Consider the following 18,574-nt stretch of genomic DNA (forward strand, 5'->3'; position numbering starts at 1 on the left):
ACTCTGCTATCCATCAACCGAGTTCCAGGTGGTGTTGCTATGTAGGTCAATATCTGGTTGTTGTCTGTTTTTACTGGTTTTCATTCCAAAGAAGCACTGGATTGGCTTTAACAAAATCTCTTAGCTTCTGTTTATCCTGGAATGTTTTGATTGCACCATCGTGTTTGATTGACAGTTTTACTGGATATACGATTCTTGGTTTGCATTTTTTTTCTTTAGGGTTTTATATATGTCTCACCATTGCCTTCTTGCCTGCATGGTTTCTACTGAAAAGTCACAGCTTAATTTAATTTGCTTGCCTTTGTAGGTAACACTTTTCTTTTCCCTGGCTGCTTTTAGGATTTTCTCCTCGTCTTTGATTTTGGAGAGCTTGATTATGATATATCTTGGTGATTTTCTTTTGGGGTCTATCCTTCCTGGAGTACGTTCGGCTTCTTGAAAGTTTACCTTCTCAACCTTCAAGATGTTATGGGAATTTTCTTTCTGAAGCTCTTCAACTATCTCTTCTGTGGATTTCTGTGATTCTTCCTGTTCTGGAATGCCAATAATTATTAAATTATTCTTCTTTGTGTTATCCAGCATGAATCTTAGACTCTCTTCAGATTTTTTTATCCTTTTTTTCAGTTGCTCTTCTATCTTAGCAGTATTGAGAATTTTGTCTTACAGCTCGCTGGTTCTGGCTTCCATCTCTTCCATTCTGCTCCTTTGCGCTTTCAGTGTATTGTTCATTTCTGATATTTTATTATTAATCATTTAGACCTCTTTTTAAAGGTTTTGGATTCTTTCCAATGTCATATCTATCTTGTTTGATTGCTCCTGTAGCACTTTCCTGACTTCTTCCTTATTTTCCTCCACCCATTTTTTAGCATTAGAATTTGTTTCCATATTATTCTTCTGAATTCCTTCTCAGGCAGATCCAGAGCCTGCTCTTCTACTGGAAAGTCTGTGTCTGCTTCCAGCTCATTTGTCTCAGTTACTTTTTTCTGTGTTTGGACATGTGTTTTGATGTTTCATTTTGTTTTCTTGGACATTTTTAGCAGTTACGTGACTGTTTAATGCTTAAAGGGATGTATGTTGCTTTGTTGTTAACCTTGCTGAGTGTCTCCTGGTGGATATGATCTGGAGATAGGCTTCCCTTTTCACGTGTAATGCCTAGCAGCCGGTTTTGGCTCTTGTCCAGATGGTGGGGTATTACAGGGAATGCATGTAGCTTGGCTGTTTGGGCACAGTTGCTGTCTCTTCTTGGGTAAGGTAGGGGGAGAAAGCTCCAAACCCTGAGAGAAGAGTGAAGCCACAAGGACCAAACCCAGAAACAATATAAAAGTAGAGACAGAAACCACCAATCAAAAGCAAAAATAATATTGTGGTTGACACTGACCACTGGCCTTTGCTGTATAGGCAGTGCTAAAGGGTCCTTCCTAGGTGAAATTTGGGGCTGGTTCCCAGGGTCAAAATGAAGCAGACTGCGGGTTTCCTGTCTGTGCTGTTGGAAATTTGTGGGTGCAATCCTGGACTTTTTTTGGGCCTGTGCTCCCACCCACCTGAAGGCATCTAGGCTGTGCAGTGAGGGCCCAATCAGGGTGAAGAGAAGAGAAATGTGAAAAATGAAAAGTGAAAAATGAAAAACTGGTCACACCCCTCCCTCCAGATGCGCAGCTCCGCGACTTCTAGCCTGGCTCACTGCCTCTGCTTAGCTGTGGCCCCACCCTCTGGCCTGAGGACTTCTGGCTGCGGGCTGCAGCTGCGGGATCATTCAGACATCACTGTATTTAGCTTCCACAGGCAGATTTCTTCTCAGTTGAGTGTGGGAAACTGGCACCTTAAACAATATCCAAAGCTCTGTGGTTTTTCTGCAGACCATTCTTTCTCTGCTTTTTTGGGGGGGGTTTGGCAGAAGACTTTTCACTGTCTGTCTCTGCTTCCTCCTTATGCCCTCTGCCCCCAAACCAGAGGTCTACACTGGGACATCTTTAATCCTTAGTTTCACTGTAGTACTTATTACTTAGCCCCACTTTAACATTTACTCCTTAACAACTCAGTTCAAAATGAAACCATAATCACAGGCATAGGGGCTATGATTAACAATATATCACAGAGTGGAAAAATTTGGCTAGAAGGGCCAAATAAATAATTAAATGCCCTGCAAGTTGCTTTTGCTTTTCACTACTAAGCAAACCTCAGAAACCACTCTATTTTGTCAGAAGCATCATCTTCATTCTAGAACAGACATGTTTCTGAAAGGGATTTCACTATGCCTTTGGGTTCCCCCTTTCCCAGGAAGAAGCTGGCAATTCGGTTGCAGGAATCTGTTGAAGCTGTATTGTTTAGTGCTTTTAAGTCATTTCTGATTCATAGCAACTCTGTATAGGGTTTCTGAGGAGCAATTTGTGGGTTTGAACTGCCTGTCTTGCAGTTAGCAGTCCAGTGCTTATCGTACAGTGCCACAGAGGTGACCAAGGCGAGAAACGCTTCTCCGGAGAAAGATAGGCACAGACTGTAGTTCAATCTTCGAGTTGCCCCCTTCAAGCCTAGGAAGGTCTGCTTTGTGGTAGGTATTGAGCCAGGCTAGAAGTCAGGCCACTCAGACACTCAACTCCCTCAACACCCTTTGCTATCTAGAAGCAGAAGAATGGGAAGTCTCAGATATTGTTGGATACCTGTCAGCAGAGGCCAGGCTTTTGGTAATGAAATCGTCAAGCTCAAGCATGCCTAGGGGAGCACCAGTACTGGGATACACTCAGGAGATAAAAGAAAAGTCTCCAAGGTACATTCCTATGAACCCTTTTATAAGCTGAAATGGAGTAAAGCAAAGAAGATATCACCATTAATCTGTATGGGAAAACATTTTGCGTGTTCCCAGACCCCCCAAATAACTCACCAAATCATAAGAAATAACACATAAAACCTAAAATAACACTAACACATAGTGTTCACAGACACAGTTCACAGCTATGGCAGTTTAATGCTAAGATGCTTGGAGTGTGTATTGCCTCTAATGGCTCATTGCAATACAAACACTGAATGCTAGTTTCACTTTTTGCCTTTTTTCATAAAAGCAAAAATCCTCTTTGGATTTCTTTCAGTTAGCGAAACAGGCACTGTTGTAAATGTTTCATAAAAGTGAAGTGATGTAGAACACATTTTTGATAAGTGAGGGACACCTGTACTCTGAGCTGGGCGTGGCGCCAACTCCAGAGCAAGGCATCGTGGGAGAGCCTGGCTTCAGAGTGCCTCAGAGCTGTAAAGGCAGGTTTTAACTTTTCAATTTTTAATGCTTGTTTTAGAATTATTTTTTTAACCACAGATGTTATTTTTATTAAATTATTTTTAAAAATAAGACTCTCTTTCTACCTTTAGCCTCAGCTTCACTCTCTAAAGGAATTAATAAATTCTTAAGAATTTCATAAGTATCCATTAGTCTTCAACAACAACAAACATGTACTTTTAACTTTTTCATTTATCAGTGTCTTTTCCAGTTCTACATGCCATGCACTGTTCTACACATAACTATTCACTGCTTAGTTCTGGGGATTTACAATACATACTGAGCCACATAAAGTTTAGTAATTTTTCCAAATTCATAGTAAGTGGCAGAATAGGTATTCAAGCCCAGTGGGCATGGCTCCAGGATATACTCAATTACTAAGCTATGCCGCCTTCCTCTGTGGTTCTTTTCATGCTTACACATGGAGACCTACCACATGCTTTTAATGGCAAGATAGCACTTTATAATGAGGATGATTATCATTTATTTTATCAGAACTTATTAATTTTGTATCTATTTTTCACAATTATAAGTAATTCTACATTATACATCCCTGTCCATATATTCGTGCACATGAAAAAAATTAATAGGATAGATTCCTGGTAACAAAAATACTGGGTTAAAGGAATACATTTAAAATATTTGATACACTGGTAGTTCCCTGACTGAAATGGGGTTCTGTTGTGATGACTTCACCAAAAGTTGGTTGTGGTATAAGTTGAATATTAAAATTATTTTTTTCAATTATTGTCTTTTAATATCATAAACCCATCTTTACTTGCCTTTAAGGATTGGAAACATATAAAGAAGATTCAAAAAGCTTGTGAAAAATTGCAAGTAAAATATAATAGAACTTTTCTGTGAACTAGGATAAACAGGGGAATGTGAACTACAAGGCCCATGGTTCGAGCCCACCAGCTACTTAATGGGAGAAAGATGAGGCTCACTGCTCCTGCAAAGATTGAAAGCCTCAGAAAGTCTATACAAGGTTGCTGTGAGTAGGAATTGGCACTTAACAACAACAACAATAACCTGTAGTATATATTACTACTAATAAAATGTACAATACCAAATTTTGGTGTTTTACAAAAGGGTAATTCCTTTTGTAAGTGTGTGATTTGGCATAAAAACATCCTAAATCAAGGACTACTTGTTCTATCAAACAGCCTTTCCAAGAGTTTGCCAACATATATGACTACCAACAGTGATGTGCATCAAAACCCTGAGACACCCTGGAGGGAAATTTCTTGCTTTTTCTGTTGGCATATGCTATAGGGCATGATCAGGTCACTGACTAGACAGACATGTGAGAGATGCTAGAACAGAAGTTATAAAACGTAAGCTGCTTCAGAAGCACAAGAAAGACTTGTTAAGCACAAGTGCTGGACTCCACCCCAGATTTTCTAGTTCAGTTGTTGTTGTTAAGTGCCATTGTGTTGGTTCTGACCCATAGCTACCTTTTATAGGTTTCCAAGGAGCAGCTGGTGAGCTTGAACCTCTGACCATGTGGTTCAAACCGACCTTGCAGTCCAGTGTGTTAACCCACGTCAGTAGTGTGCATTTATTTGGTCGGGGGGTGGGGTGGGGGTAGAGGTCTTTTATGAAAGTTCTCCAAGTGATTCTAAGTTTCCGTTAGGGTTGAAAACCACTAGCATCAACTTTCTTTGGCAACTCCTTTTCTGGAGAGGGCCTATCACATGCTGATTGACATCTAAGGAGTTTTTGTAAAAATTGAGTCACATCACATCACAGCCCTGTGAGTGAAATAGTTGCATAGAAACTTGGAACCAGAGGAACATGATGAGCCCATTTCACCACCTACATGGGCTACTGGCTGCAGGGGAATTCCTAAGTACCAGAGACTTCCTCATGAAAAGGCAGAGCTGGCAATATCAGGTGTAAGAGGTTTTGTGACTCCAGAGTACCTCACTCTATCAAAGGCTTGTATGCATGAGGAACTAGCCACAAGCCATGAGCTATTTGAGCTAAGGTCTTCCCTGAGTCCTTCCTTACTCTCTGACATATCTGGACTCATGCCTTGGGTACTGGCAGGAAATGACCTAGTTTTTACTTTAAGCTCCCATCCCAGAGTGGAGCAGTGGTTGCACCATGGAAGTTGAAGACAAATTGTGATATTCATAGATATGAACTCCCCCTGGAAGTGTTGGGATGCAACTGGCTGTGTCTCTCATGGCTCTGATAAGCAGGACCACCGTGCACAGTTGCTCAGGTTGTCAAAGCACAATACCATTTGAGGCACTGCCCTTACTAATTGTTGTTGCTGTTATGTGCTGCCAAGTCAGTTCCAACCCTGCACAAATTTCTGAGGCTCTCAATCTTTATGGGAGCAGAAAACTTCATATCTTATGAATAGGTGTATACAATTTTCTAGAAGATGGCAAAACAACATATTGAAGAAGTGAGGCTTTTATTTTTTTTCTAATTCAAACAGAAATTCTGTATAGGCTAGAGGCAGCCTTGTGTCAAATTATCAAGGGCCACCTGGTCATGTCTCAGCAGGGATTGGTGTCTTTATACTAATTTTGTTTTTTCCCTGTTTCTCACAGAAGAGACTTCTGATCTGACAAATCAGGTTAAAGAATGAAACAAGAATTTAAGTGAAATGGAAAAGGTCAGGAAACTGATCAAATAAGAGAAGACTGAAATCCAGGTGTCCCTGAAAAAAGCAGTGCTATTATTGCCAGGACAAATGTTTTAATTCATATGATAAAGTAGATCTGTATTCTAATAACAACAACACAATAATATTTATTAACTGTATACTACACGGTTGTTGTTGTTGTTATGTGCCATGGAGTCAGTTCTGACTCATAGCAACCCTGCACAGGGTTTCCAAGGCTGTAAATCTTTACGGGAGCAGAAAGCCTCATCTTTCTCCCGTGGAACAGCTGGTAGTTTCGAACTGCTGACCATTAGGTTCGCAGCCTGATTTGTAACCACTACACTACCAGAGCTCCTTATACTACACGGTAGGCACATGCAAACTTAAAATTGTTTGATATTAACATTTATGTAATAATTCTCGCTAGCTGTTGTCCTGTTTACAAATGAGGAAATTGAGACTCAAAAAGCAGGATAAACAATAGCAAATGAAGACCTCTTGATCATAATGAAAAAGGGACCTATGTCTAAATTGTCCACCAATTTATCTCCAGTGCTCAAATGTGGCCCGTGGATTAAAGGCATGACCATTAGGTGGGTATTTCTCAGAAATGCAGAATCCCATCCCTTCCCCAAGATCTGTTGATTCCTGTCTTCATTTTAACAAGATCTCTTAGTTGATGCACACTCTAATATTTGAGAATTCATGACCTAGAGCATTGCCATTAAACATAAAATAGAGGCTCAGCAAAATACCTGTTGAATGCTGAATGAATAAGAATCCTCATACCTACCTACCACCACATTATTTTTAAACCAAGTCAGTCAAAAATCAACTTCTTCTGAAAATAGTTTAGATAGTTTGAAAAATGAGATGTAAAGTGATATTTCCAGTATTTTGTTTGTGAGAGATGATCTTTGTGCAAATTTTTTGACAGGAGTGTCTTCAATATTATGGATTAAAAGCTCGGAAATGTCTCTGGCTTTATCTCTGGATGTACACTGTTGGTGTTGTTAAGTGCTGTCCAGTCAATTCTGATTTATAGTGACCCTACAGAGGGTTCCTGAGGCTGTAAATCTTTCTTGTGTTTTTTTTTTAAAGGTTTTTATTGTGGATTGAGTAAAAGTTTACTGGGCAGATCATCAGTTTTACCTTCAACAAATCATACACTTTGTTTCTTTACAATGATTAGAATCCCCTCCAAGTACCTTCAGTTACCAGTGTTTCTCTCTACTCACTTTAGGTTTTGTTGTTGTTGTTGTTTAAAAACACTCAGGCATATAGAATAATTTACACCACAAAAGGGCACATTCTGCAAGTGTGCCTCATGGCTTCCAGCTCTCAATCCCTCTCTTCCCATGAATCTAGATCCCTCAGCTGCTCCCTGTCTCCATATCCCCATCTCTGCCTCCATCTCTGGTATCTCTTCTTCTCTGGATAAGGTCCTGCATTCTGCTTGTGCTCTTCTCCCTTGATGGTCCTAGAGTCTTCTGTTTCTGGACTGTAAGATTAACCACTCCTCTGTTTTTGTTACAAAACTTCTACCTTTACAATTGTGACAGTCGCAATTAGTCATGATAACAATTACTCATTATTGAATCATAAGAATCTTATCCCCATCTTTTTTAACCAGACCCAAATAGACAAGTGGGGATTCTTTCTTCCCCACACACTATTAAACTAAGCTCCCCCTTGAAACCTTGTAAGCCAGTCACTTCATGTCTTTATCGCCCTCTCATTTAAGGTAGCCAGTGTTTAAGTTGCGCATCCCTATCCATATCAGCTGGATGCTTCACTCTCAGCTTTAGACCACTCTGGCTATGTCCTTGTCCATAGGCTCAGGTGTCCCCAGGTCTCACTATATTTTGGACCAACCAGTCAGGCTGTAAATCTTTGAGGGAGGAGAAAGCTTCATCTTTCTCCCTTGGAGTAGCTGGTGGGTTTGCACTGCTGACTTTGTGGTCCGTAGCCCAGTTATTATCCTCTAGACTAGAGTCACTGCACTTCAAGTGTGTGATTGAAAAAGACCTCTAAAAAGACTTTGTGCCAAGTAGGAGGGTGAATTACAAAGGACATTATGCTGTCATACACAATAAATGGGTAACAAACTCTGTTAAGACTACTTTCTTACACCTGAATTTCATCTTTTTGACCCACCCTTGGGATAAGCACCTAGTCATATTAAGATGCAATCCTGGTGTGGCACTGTAGGATAAGCATTTGACCTCAAGGTTAGTTGTTCAAACTCACTAGCCAGTCCTCAGAAGCCCTATACCAGGTCGCTGTGAATTGGAATTGACTCGATGGCATACAACAACAACAACTGCCAGCCCCATATCAATAGAGAAAGTGAATTTTAAAAGGCTTGGGTATTTGACAACAACAGCAAAAATAATAAATAAATGAAGTCATAAAGTGAGAGGCATGGGCATTCAATTTTAGGCAGCTTTTTAAAGGCACAATAGTGAAAAATAGGATCCAAAGGATGACTCTCTGAAAGCACTGTCCATCCACTCATCACTGCCACTCTGTAGGAAATTTGCCAGGCAGAAAGGTATCCATATCACCCTATCTGTAGAGATTTGTCAACTGACATATCTTGACACAGTTCTTACCCTATTATTCATCAGTGTTTTCAAAAGTCTTAAATATTTTGTAAAGACTCCTTTCAATTGGTAGCATGGAGACCTAGCAAGGCTGGTCCTTGTAAAATTGGTGAGCTTTATTTTCATTTCCTTGTTCTCTTTTCAAAAGACCTTTTGGTTCTCTAGCCATCTTAGCTAAGGACTTTCTGAAGCCACCACTTTATCCCCAAGTAATAACTTTCATGGTAGAATTTTCAAGTGCTATAACAAGCAAGTAAGAAACACGATGAGACAGAGACAATTTTAGTCCTGCATAACATAGAGGCATCACAGTATATTAAATTGATCAACACCCACATCTAAAAAGGTCAGAAGGAGATTAAGGCCATAACGCTCATACTGCTTATTACCACTAGATGGCATTATATTCTGTTCACATTTTCTCAACTTCTATCTTCAATCAGATCCATAAATACTTAATCAATTTGGACATGTATTTGTAAAATTGGGTTATTTCTTTTCTTTGGTGAGTTTTTATGAGAAACCTTATAAGAATTAAAAAAAAAAAAAAAGAAAAGAAAACAACCTCAAAGTATCTCAGGTCATCTTCTCCAAATATTTACTTTTCCAGTACATTTTAGAGTGAGAAATGACAGTTTCCCTGAAGGAACAGCACCATTCCCTTTAGGAAATTGCTATCCTATCCTTTACGTTTGGCATATTTTCTTTTATATTGAAGGTAGTGTTGGAAAAAAATAGCAAGGAAGACCCTAAGACATATTAAAATTCCCAACATCGTTCTTATTATGAATAATGTTATTCAGTCTCACTTTTTATTCCTGGTGATGTGGACTAAGATACTCTTGCCTTCAGGACTTTCCATATTTAACTGACCAATAGATTGTCGTCACTCCTGTGGGGTTAAGTAAACACTGGAAAATCTTCATCACTATCTTCCATATGTTTTTGTTGTTATTAATTTCTTCTTCTTTTACATAAATTTTACTTTGGGAATAGACTTTAAAGATTTAGTCAAACCTACACTTTTAAATTGGATCACATTTATAACATCTCTGGTAACAATGTTTTTATCTATATTTAAACACTCAGAAGGCAGGTCTCTCTACCTGTCAAAGCGTCCATTTGTTTGTAGCAGTCGTAGTACAAATAATAATGGTGATAATTGTTCACTCTGAGTAGTGTGCGTCAAGCACATTCTAAAATCCCCTACTTATACTTTATCTGACAACAGTTTAGCACTATCCTGTTGCTTGTTTTCTGAGTTCAATTAATTCCTGTTAGAATGTAATGTTCAGATCAAATAAAAGATTCCAGATTGGGTATATCACCTTCCTTATTCTAGCTCTGATACTTTTAATGAATCATCATGAAGCTTGAACATGTTAGAAAAGTTGAGAATAATCATTGAAAAATTTAAAAATAGTCACAGACAGGACTGCAATATTCTAATTTAAAACATACTTTAGAATTTTAGCTCTTAAACTCCAGCTAAAATCCCTAAGAACATCAAAGCTTTAAGTGAAATGACAACCTAAAGTCATAGCTTGTCTCTCATTTTGTTTCAAACTTCAGTGACCTGACTTTGAATGAAAGACCTCTCCCAGAAACTCTATAGAGTTCTATCAGTGACAAACATTTTGAAGAAGAAAAAAAAAACCCCAAAACTTTTGTTCAAAAGTTAATTTATTGTTTCAATTTATATATTTCAGGGAACTCAAGAATGTAATGAAAGCAGGTTTCTTCATTTCCAGCTTGAACTCTTGAAAGCTAAAGCAGAACTTGAAAGACAGCTTTCAGAGAAAGATGAATTTCATTAAATTATGCGGATGAGCCACAGCTGTATGTTTCACAGTCCTTGACTGAACAGAGCTCATTGTGTTTTTCTGATTTTATTATCCTTTTTGGAGCCCTAGTGGTGCAGTAGATTCAATGATGGGCTACTAACCAAAATGTCCTCAGTTCGAACCCATCTGTTTTTCCAGGAGAGACATATATAATTGGTTTTTTGTTTACAAGAAGCCAATTGCAAGGTGTAATTGGCTTCTTGTAAACAAAAAGAAAAAAAAAAAATTTTTTTTTTTGTTTCCAAAAAGATTTACAGCCTTGGAAAGCTTACAGTGCTCTCCTACTCTGTTCTGTCGGGTCACTGTGAATTGAAATTGACTTGATGGGAAGTGTGTTTTGTTTTTTGGTTAGAGCCTTACCAAATAAACTTAACTAGTCTATGTAGTAGAATCTTTCCAGCAAACTTACAACTAATAATATAAAGAATAACCCATTGCCATTGTCAATTCTGACTTACAATGATCCTATAGAAACAAATAGAGCTGCCCATAGGCAGCCGTAAATCTTTGCAAAAGCAGACTGCCACATATTTATCCTGAGGGGTGGCTGCAAGGTTTGAACCTAGACTTCAGATAATAGCCAAGTGCTTTAACCAGTGTGCCACCAGGGATCCTTAATATAAAGGACTGCCTCTATACAGTTGCTGCCAGATTGTCGGATTCTCCTACATTCAAACAGATTCTACTTTCACGTAAGACAATAAACCAGAAACGTGTAATTATAGGATTGTGTATACTGTCTGTGTCTCCCTATAACAAGTCTATCTCTAGGGGATTCAAGAAGCTGACTGATAATTCCAAACCCTGGGGAGGAAAAGAACTCAAAAATTTGATGCTGTATGTGAAAATTACTGTCAGATCCGAGTGAAGTTTCCATATTCCTCCTGCCTGTTTCTGGGGCCATTTGTTTGGAGAGGGGCAGAAGCCAAGAGCTAAGCTGCTTATTGAATCCCTGTTGAAGCAGCTGAGTCTTAATAGTCAGGAAATGGAATTAGACAGCACTCATGGGCTTCAGGGTCTATTCTTGGCTTCATCATAACAAGCCGATGACTTTAGACATTCTACTTCCTAGCTCCTCAGTGAAGTGAGGGATGAAAGCAGTCCCCTACATGTCACAGAAGGTGGTAAGGAAGATCAATCAGCTGATGTTGGCAAAGGACTTCACACTCTATAGATCAAAGGTACAATTATAAACACATAGAATTAACAGTGATTATATTATCTACCTTTATCTGTTCCCTTAAGTCAATGCCATATGCCAACAAGGAAAATAATTTTGAGTCTGTGGTTCAACTGGCAACTCTTTTTCAACATATTTGATAAACAATTTAAAATAAAATCTGTTAACATGGCCAATTTAACTGATCTCTTACCCATAACCCGTTTTCAAACAAAACTCCCATGGGGGTCAATTTTTTAATGAGGATGTCAAACCAAATCGTCCCTGTATGTGCTTTGCGTTCCCTTTGCTCTCATGCACCAGCACTTCCCCTTAAGGGACTGACTGTGGTGAAGAATTCAGGTCTATGTAGAGCTTAGAGTTGATATCTAAAAGATTTTTTTTTTTTTTTTTTTGATGAGGGGCAAGAACATTTGAGCCTTGATATCTGTCCTACTTCCTTCTACGAGGAACAAAAATGAATGTCTACTTGTGTAATTAGAAAAAAAAAATCCAACCGATTTTATGTAACATCAAACCTGTGCCTATAAATAAATCCAGCTGAGGGAAGATAAATCCTCAGAGATTGTGTGTCTCGTCAGGTACATCTAAATGTCGGAGAGCAGTTCTTCAATTATAATAATCTTAGTGAGAAGGAAGCCAGAGAGCCAAACAGCTAGGATTGGGAGAAGAAAGTACTGAAGACTAAACAGGAGCTGTGAAGGGACTGAAAAAAGAAGGGGCGGGCTGGAGGGAGGGATGAGTTATTCATGAGTTTTAGTTAATGACTCATAGTAACTATGATAGGTACACCCAGAAAGGAAAGATGAGCCTATTTTACAAAATATAACGAATGCCATCCAAGGCCCTTTCTGCTTTGTATGAGTACAGATTGTGCCAGACTTACCTGGGTTTAATTTAAGGCAGCACCTCTCTGATATCAGAGTTAGTGGTAGACGTGATCTTAAGGAAACTGAATAGAATTTCAGGGAGGAAACTGTATATATGAACAGAGGATAAGATTTCAAGGAATCAAGGATTAGAAGCCAGCGATGTTATTGAACAGAACAAAAAGAAAAGTTATTGAAGACACGATAAGGTTCGAGGTACTACATCTGCATAAACCATCAAGAACTCCAGAAATGGAAGGAGCCCAGCAAGATAGGGAATCAAGAAAGCACAAGAAGACAGACCTGGAGGCAATAGCAAAATCTTAATAGTGCAGCAAACTGGGCATCTTATTCTTTGTTGCCAAGATCTCCTGTCTATTCTGGTGAGGACTAATCCTCAGTAAGCTTGGCCTAGAGGCCTGTTGGTGGTGAAAGTATGAGTAACGGGTGGTTGGTGAAGTGCTTCATTTGCTCAACTGTTATTTGAGATTGAATGTTTGCTAGACACTATACTTGGTGTTTTCGTCAGGGCTTTCTAAACATTTATGGATGATAGAGCTTCTTTAAAACAAACTAACCAAAATTCACAATAGTTTTAAAGACCCTGATTACAGGTAGAGAGGTGACAGTGCAGTCACTAATATGTGTTATTGTTAAATGCTGATTCATAGAAACCTTGTATAGGGTTCACAAGGAGCGGCTGGTAAGCTAGAACTACTGATCTTGTAGTTCAAACTGACATTGCAGCTTAGTGCATTAACCCACAGCACCACACAGGACTCCCACTAATAGGAAAGGAGCAATATTGGTGGCTTATCTTCACCCTCTCCAGCCTAGACACAGGATAGGAGGAAAGACATCATCAGCAAGCTTGGTGGCTATAATTGGCTTCTTGTAAGCCCTATGGCTCTGTAGGATAAAATCTTGCTAACCACAAGGTGACAAGTTCAAACCCACTAGCAGCTCTTTGGATACCCTATACAGGGTCGCTATGAGCAGGAACCATCTGGACAACATTTAACAACAACAGTAAAACCTTACCACGAGGTCCTGGACTAGGCCTTTGAACTGATTCCTTCTAACTCCTTGGATTCTTGTGGCAAACCCCAGGTATTCTGCTTTACTCAAATGCAGCCAAAGAAGCACTGAAATTGGGTGTTGATTGTGGATCCAAGCATTGTTTAATTGCAGTGCTTCTCTGGCTGCCTTTGGGTACAGCAGAATACAGATCAGGAATGCCATGTGCTGAAGCCTGGGATATAGTTGGTAGTTCCTGAAGGCTCAGGATACACCTGACTGACCTGTGTTCAGCTCAGTCCAGAACCTGGCGGTAAGGTTTTATTGTTTTTATTGTTATGGGTTGTCCAGATGGCTCCTGCTCATAGCGATCCTGTATAGGGTTTCCAAAGAGCAGCTGGTGGGTTTGAACTGTCAACCTTGTGGTTAGCAAGATCTTATTGTACAGTGCCAAAGGGCTTACAGGAGAGCAATTATAGTCACCAAGTTGGTTGATGATGTCCTTTCTCCCATCCTGTGTCTAGGCTGGAGATGGTGAAGATCAGTCACAAATATTTTTCCTCTCCTATGTATGGTGCTGTGGGATAATGCACTGGACTGCAAGGTCAGTCTGAACTTCAAGGTCAGAGGTCCAAATTCACCAGCTGCCCCTCAGAAACCCTTTAAGGGTTGCTATGAGTCAGAACTGACTCGAAAGAACTTAATAACAACATGTAATTCTGTGGGATAATGTATTGGATCACAAGGTCGGTTTGAACCGCAAGATCAACAGTTCAAATTCACCATTTGCTCCTTGAAAACCCTATACAGGGTCGCTATGAGTAAGAACCTACTAGAAGGCACTTAACAATAACAACAAACAATACAACAGTGATGCTCTGTCACCTCCCCACCTTTGTGTGGCACTGTAGGATAAGGACTGGACTCCAAATCACAGATTGGCAGTTCAAACCCACCAGCCACACCTCAGAAACACTATACAGGGTGCTATGAGACAGAACTGACTGGATGGCAGTTAGCAATAACAACACATTTGTTTGTGTTGGTTTGATACTTATAGATGATTTATGGAAACTTTTCTTCTAAAGGGACAGATTGTATATATTTTTACTTTGTGGGCCATATGGTCTTATTACAATTACACAACTCTAGATATAGCTGGAAAACAGCCACAGACAATAGGTAAACTAATAAGTTTGGCCAGATTTGACCCACACATAATGGTACGCCCAACCTGGGCTATAGCCTCATATATTTAATACTGCTCTATTATCTTTTTTTCATATAGTCTACTTCTTTGAACTCAGTAATGCCAAACTTTACCAATGTGGTTATAATTTATATATATTATTTGATTTACTATCTCTTATAATGAAATGTGTAAAATCCTGGAGTTAAGAAATCAAAAGGGAAGAACACGAACATTTCTCAAGCTGAGGGAACTGAAGAAAAAATTCAACCCTCAACTTGTGTGATTAAAGGATTCTGAGTGTGTTAATGTGCTGGATTGCAAAGTCAGTTTGAACTGCAAGGTTGGTGGTTCAAGCTTATCAGATGCTCCTCAGAAACCTTATACAGGGCTACTATGAGTTGGAACTGACTCGATGGCATTTAATAACAACGTGGGAAAATATTGAATGATGCAGAAAGCAACAAAAAAAGATGGAAGGAATATACAGAGTCACTGTACCGAAAAGACATGGTCAATAATTAACCATTTCAAGATAGTGTATGATCTCGTGATATACTATCATATATCAGTATATCATATATCAGTGGTCCTGAAGGAAGAAGTCCAAGGTCCACTGAAATCATTGTCAAAGAACAAGGCACTGGGAATAGGTAAAATACAAATTGAAATCTTTCAACAAATGGGTCCGACACTAGAGGCACTGACTCATCTATGCCAAGAAATTTGGAAGACAACTACTTGGTCAACTGACTGAAATTGTATTTGTGGCCATCTCAAAGAGAGGTGACCCAACAGAATACAGAAATCACTAGACAATATCATTGATATCCCATGTAAATGTAGTTTTACTAAAAGTAATCCCAAAATGAATGTAAATATACATTGACAGAGAACTTTCAGAGGTTCAAGCCAGATGCAGAAGAGGACCTGGAACAAGGGATAACATTGCTGATGTCAGATGGATCTTGGTTGAATGCAGAGAATATCAGAAAGTTGCTTACCTTTGCTTTATTGACTATGGGTGAATCACGAAAAGCTATGGGCAATATTGTGAAGAATGAGTATTCTGAAACACTTAATTGTGCCCATGAGGAATCTGTACATAGACCAAGAGGTAGCTGTTCGAACAGAGCAAAGGAACACTGAATAGTTTAAAATTGGAAAGGTGTGTGCTAGGGTTGTCTTCTTTCACCATACTTAATCAGTCTGTATGCTGGGAAAATAATCTGAGAATGGGGACTATGTGAAGACGAACATGGCATCAGGATAGGAGGAAGACTCGTTAACAACCTGCCATATGCAGATGATAAACCTGGCTTGCTGAAAGTGAAGAGGACTTAAAATACTTACTGATGAAGATCAAACACCACAGCCTTTGGTATGGTTTGTACCGCAATGTAAAGAAAACAAAAATCCTCACCACTGGATTAATAAACAACATCCATATCAATGGAGAAAACATTGAATTTGTCAAAGACTTAATTTTTCTCAGATCAACCATTAACACTCATGGAAGCAGCAGTCAAGAATTCAAGTGATGTATTGCATTAGGCAAATCTGCTGTACAAGACCTCTTTAAAGTATTGGCAGCAAAGATGCAAGTTTGAGGACTAAGGTGCACCTGACCCAAGCCATGGCATTTTCAATAACCTCATATCTATGTTAAAGTTAGACAATGAATAAGGCAGACCATAGAAGAATTGATGCATTTGAGTTGCAGTGTTGAAGGAGAATATTTGAAAATACCATGGGCTGCCAAAAGAACCAACAGATCTGTGTTGATAAAAGTACAGAGTGCTCCTTGTAAGCCAGGATGGTCAAACTTTGTCTCTCATACTTTGGATATATTATCAGGAGGGACCAGTCCCTGGAGAAGGATATCATGTTTGGTAAAGTAGAGGGTTAGAGAAAAAGAGGAAGACCCCTAATGAAATGGATTGTCACAGTAGCAGCAGCAATGGGCTCAGACATAACAGTAATTGTGAGGTTGTCCCAGGACCAGACAGTGTTTCATTCTGTTATACACAGGGTCACTATGAGTTGGCACTAAATTGATGGCAGCTAACAACAACAACAACATTGTTGAAATCACTATCAGAAGAATATGTTTACTCATTTTAGTATACCTTTTAAAAGTAGGATATTACATTCAGACATGGTATTTAGTTTGCATAGTATCTTGTTAATCATTTTAAAGATGAGTTACATATGTTAGAACTAAGAAAATTCTCACATCTTTCTGGTAGAGATGAGCAATGTTTCAAGAGAAAAATGGCCTTTTGAACTGACAGTTAATTTAAAATGATTAGCATTTCAATGTTGTAAGTTTTTATTCTTGTTTTTTTCCCCAAATCTGGTTTCTTTGATCAAATTGTATTTCTCATTTCAGAAAAAAAGAAACTTCTTACTGTATTGTCATTGGCCTTGAGTGCTTCATTTTTCTTTAAGAAATGTACTCGAGGGAATTTTCATTCTAAAGATTTTTGACTCGGCATGAAATGTGTTGATTGTTCAGAGGCCATTCTCCAGGTCTGTATTATATCCATGCCTCTTAAACCATAGCACTTTTTACTTAACTGCAGGCACTCATGAAGTTTCATAAACAACTGTGGAAAAAGTACAGTTTGAAACATTCACTTTGACTACTTAAGTAGAATGTATTTCTGTACAGACGATTTTGACACCAGGCCAGCGGATGCTTTAGCATTCTTGTACAGGAAGAATCAGCAGTGGCAAAAATGAAAATTTCCCCAATGCAAGACAGAGGAGTATCATAAAGCTTTTAGTGATGTTGAGTCTGAGCATGCCTATTAAATTTTCATATCCTATAGGGTTCTGATCTGGGAGCTGAACAAAATCCATGGCATAAGGGTAGGAATGAGAGGGCTGGCCCAGGTTAGGGGCTAGGTTGATGGTGTTAGCAGAAGAAAGGTGCTATAATCCTGAGCTCTGGAACCAGAAAGAGGTATTTCCCATACATTTCCATAACAACTTCTGGGACCTCTTCCCACCTGTCCTTCACATCCAAATTCTGACCCCTGCAAGCAGTAAACCATCCTGATTGGCCTCATAACACAGTCTCAAAGCCAATTCAATGTGGAATGGAATTCTAATCCCAAACAAATGCATCCTTTCTCCTTATACTAATAGTCTCTCTGAGGAAGAAGGATAGAAAAGCTGCTCCCTCGTCTGCCTGTCTCATCTGTCCACCACTAGGTCCTCTAGGGTGAGCGTAACAGAACATGTATTAGTCACAGCATTTCCACTATCCTGAATCCAAAACCCTAATTCAAACTTATTGCCATCAAATAAGAGACTTAGAACAATAAAAGCTTATTTTTGGCTCATGTCAGATCCAATGTGGTTGGATTGGCTGAGCCCCTTATCCTCAGAGTCATTACAAAACTCAGAATTCTTCGATCTTGTGATGCTACTGTCTTCCAATTGTGGTCACCAAGCTTACCACAGACATCACAAGTGAGCGCAGGACCACACAATAAAAAATTTATTGTAATGATATACATCACTTCTTTCCACAGTATATCAGCCAGAATGCTGTCATATGGCCCCAATTTGACTGCAAGCAGGCTGGGAAAGGAAGATTGCTGTGGATTTCCCCACTATTGTCATTGCTCTCCTGGGTATGCAGTGTCTGTCACTTTGCACATACAGGTTCAGCACAGGAGTTTTATTGTTGGAAAAGTATACTGAAGTAACACTATCACTCAGCAATTGTTTTTTTCCCAGCCAATCCTTGATTGTACTATCAATCTTCTGGAGAAAGAAAGCTAAAGTTTAGTGTTTACAAGCCATTAGAGCAGTAGTCCTGGTGTGGCGCTGTGGGCTAATGCGTCAGACTGCAAGGTCGTTTGAACTGTAAACTTGGTGGTTCAAGCTCACCAGCTGCTCCTTGGAAACCTTATACAGGGTCGCTATGGGTCGGAATCGACTCAATGGCACTTAACAACAACAACAGAG

General features: G+C 39.2%; 1 protein-coding gene across 1 annotated transcript in view; it reads left to right on the forward strand.

Moving 5' to 3' along the window:
• MYH15 (myosin, heavy chain 15) overlaps positions 1-2,500 on the forward strand; it is a 137,211-nt gene extending 134,711 nt beyond the window's left edge. Inside the window, 2 exon segments of the mRNA XM_006878181.1 lie at positions 2,278-2,319; positions 2,446-2,500. Of these exon segments, the coding sequence (XP_006878243.1) occupies positions 2,278-2,319; positions 2,446-2,500 (97 nt within the window).
• The last annotated feature ends 16,074 nt before the right edge of the window (positions 2,501-18,574 follow it).

Source organism: Chrysochloris asiatica, unplaced genomic scaffold, assembly GCF_000296735.1.
Source record: "Chrysochloris asiatica unplaced genomic scaffold, ChrAsi1.0 scaffold00236, whole genome shotgun sequence".
Lineage (NCBI taxonomy): Eukaryota > Metazoa > Chordata > Mammalia > Afrosoricida > Chrysochloridae > Chrysochloris > Chrysochloris asiatica.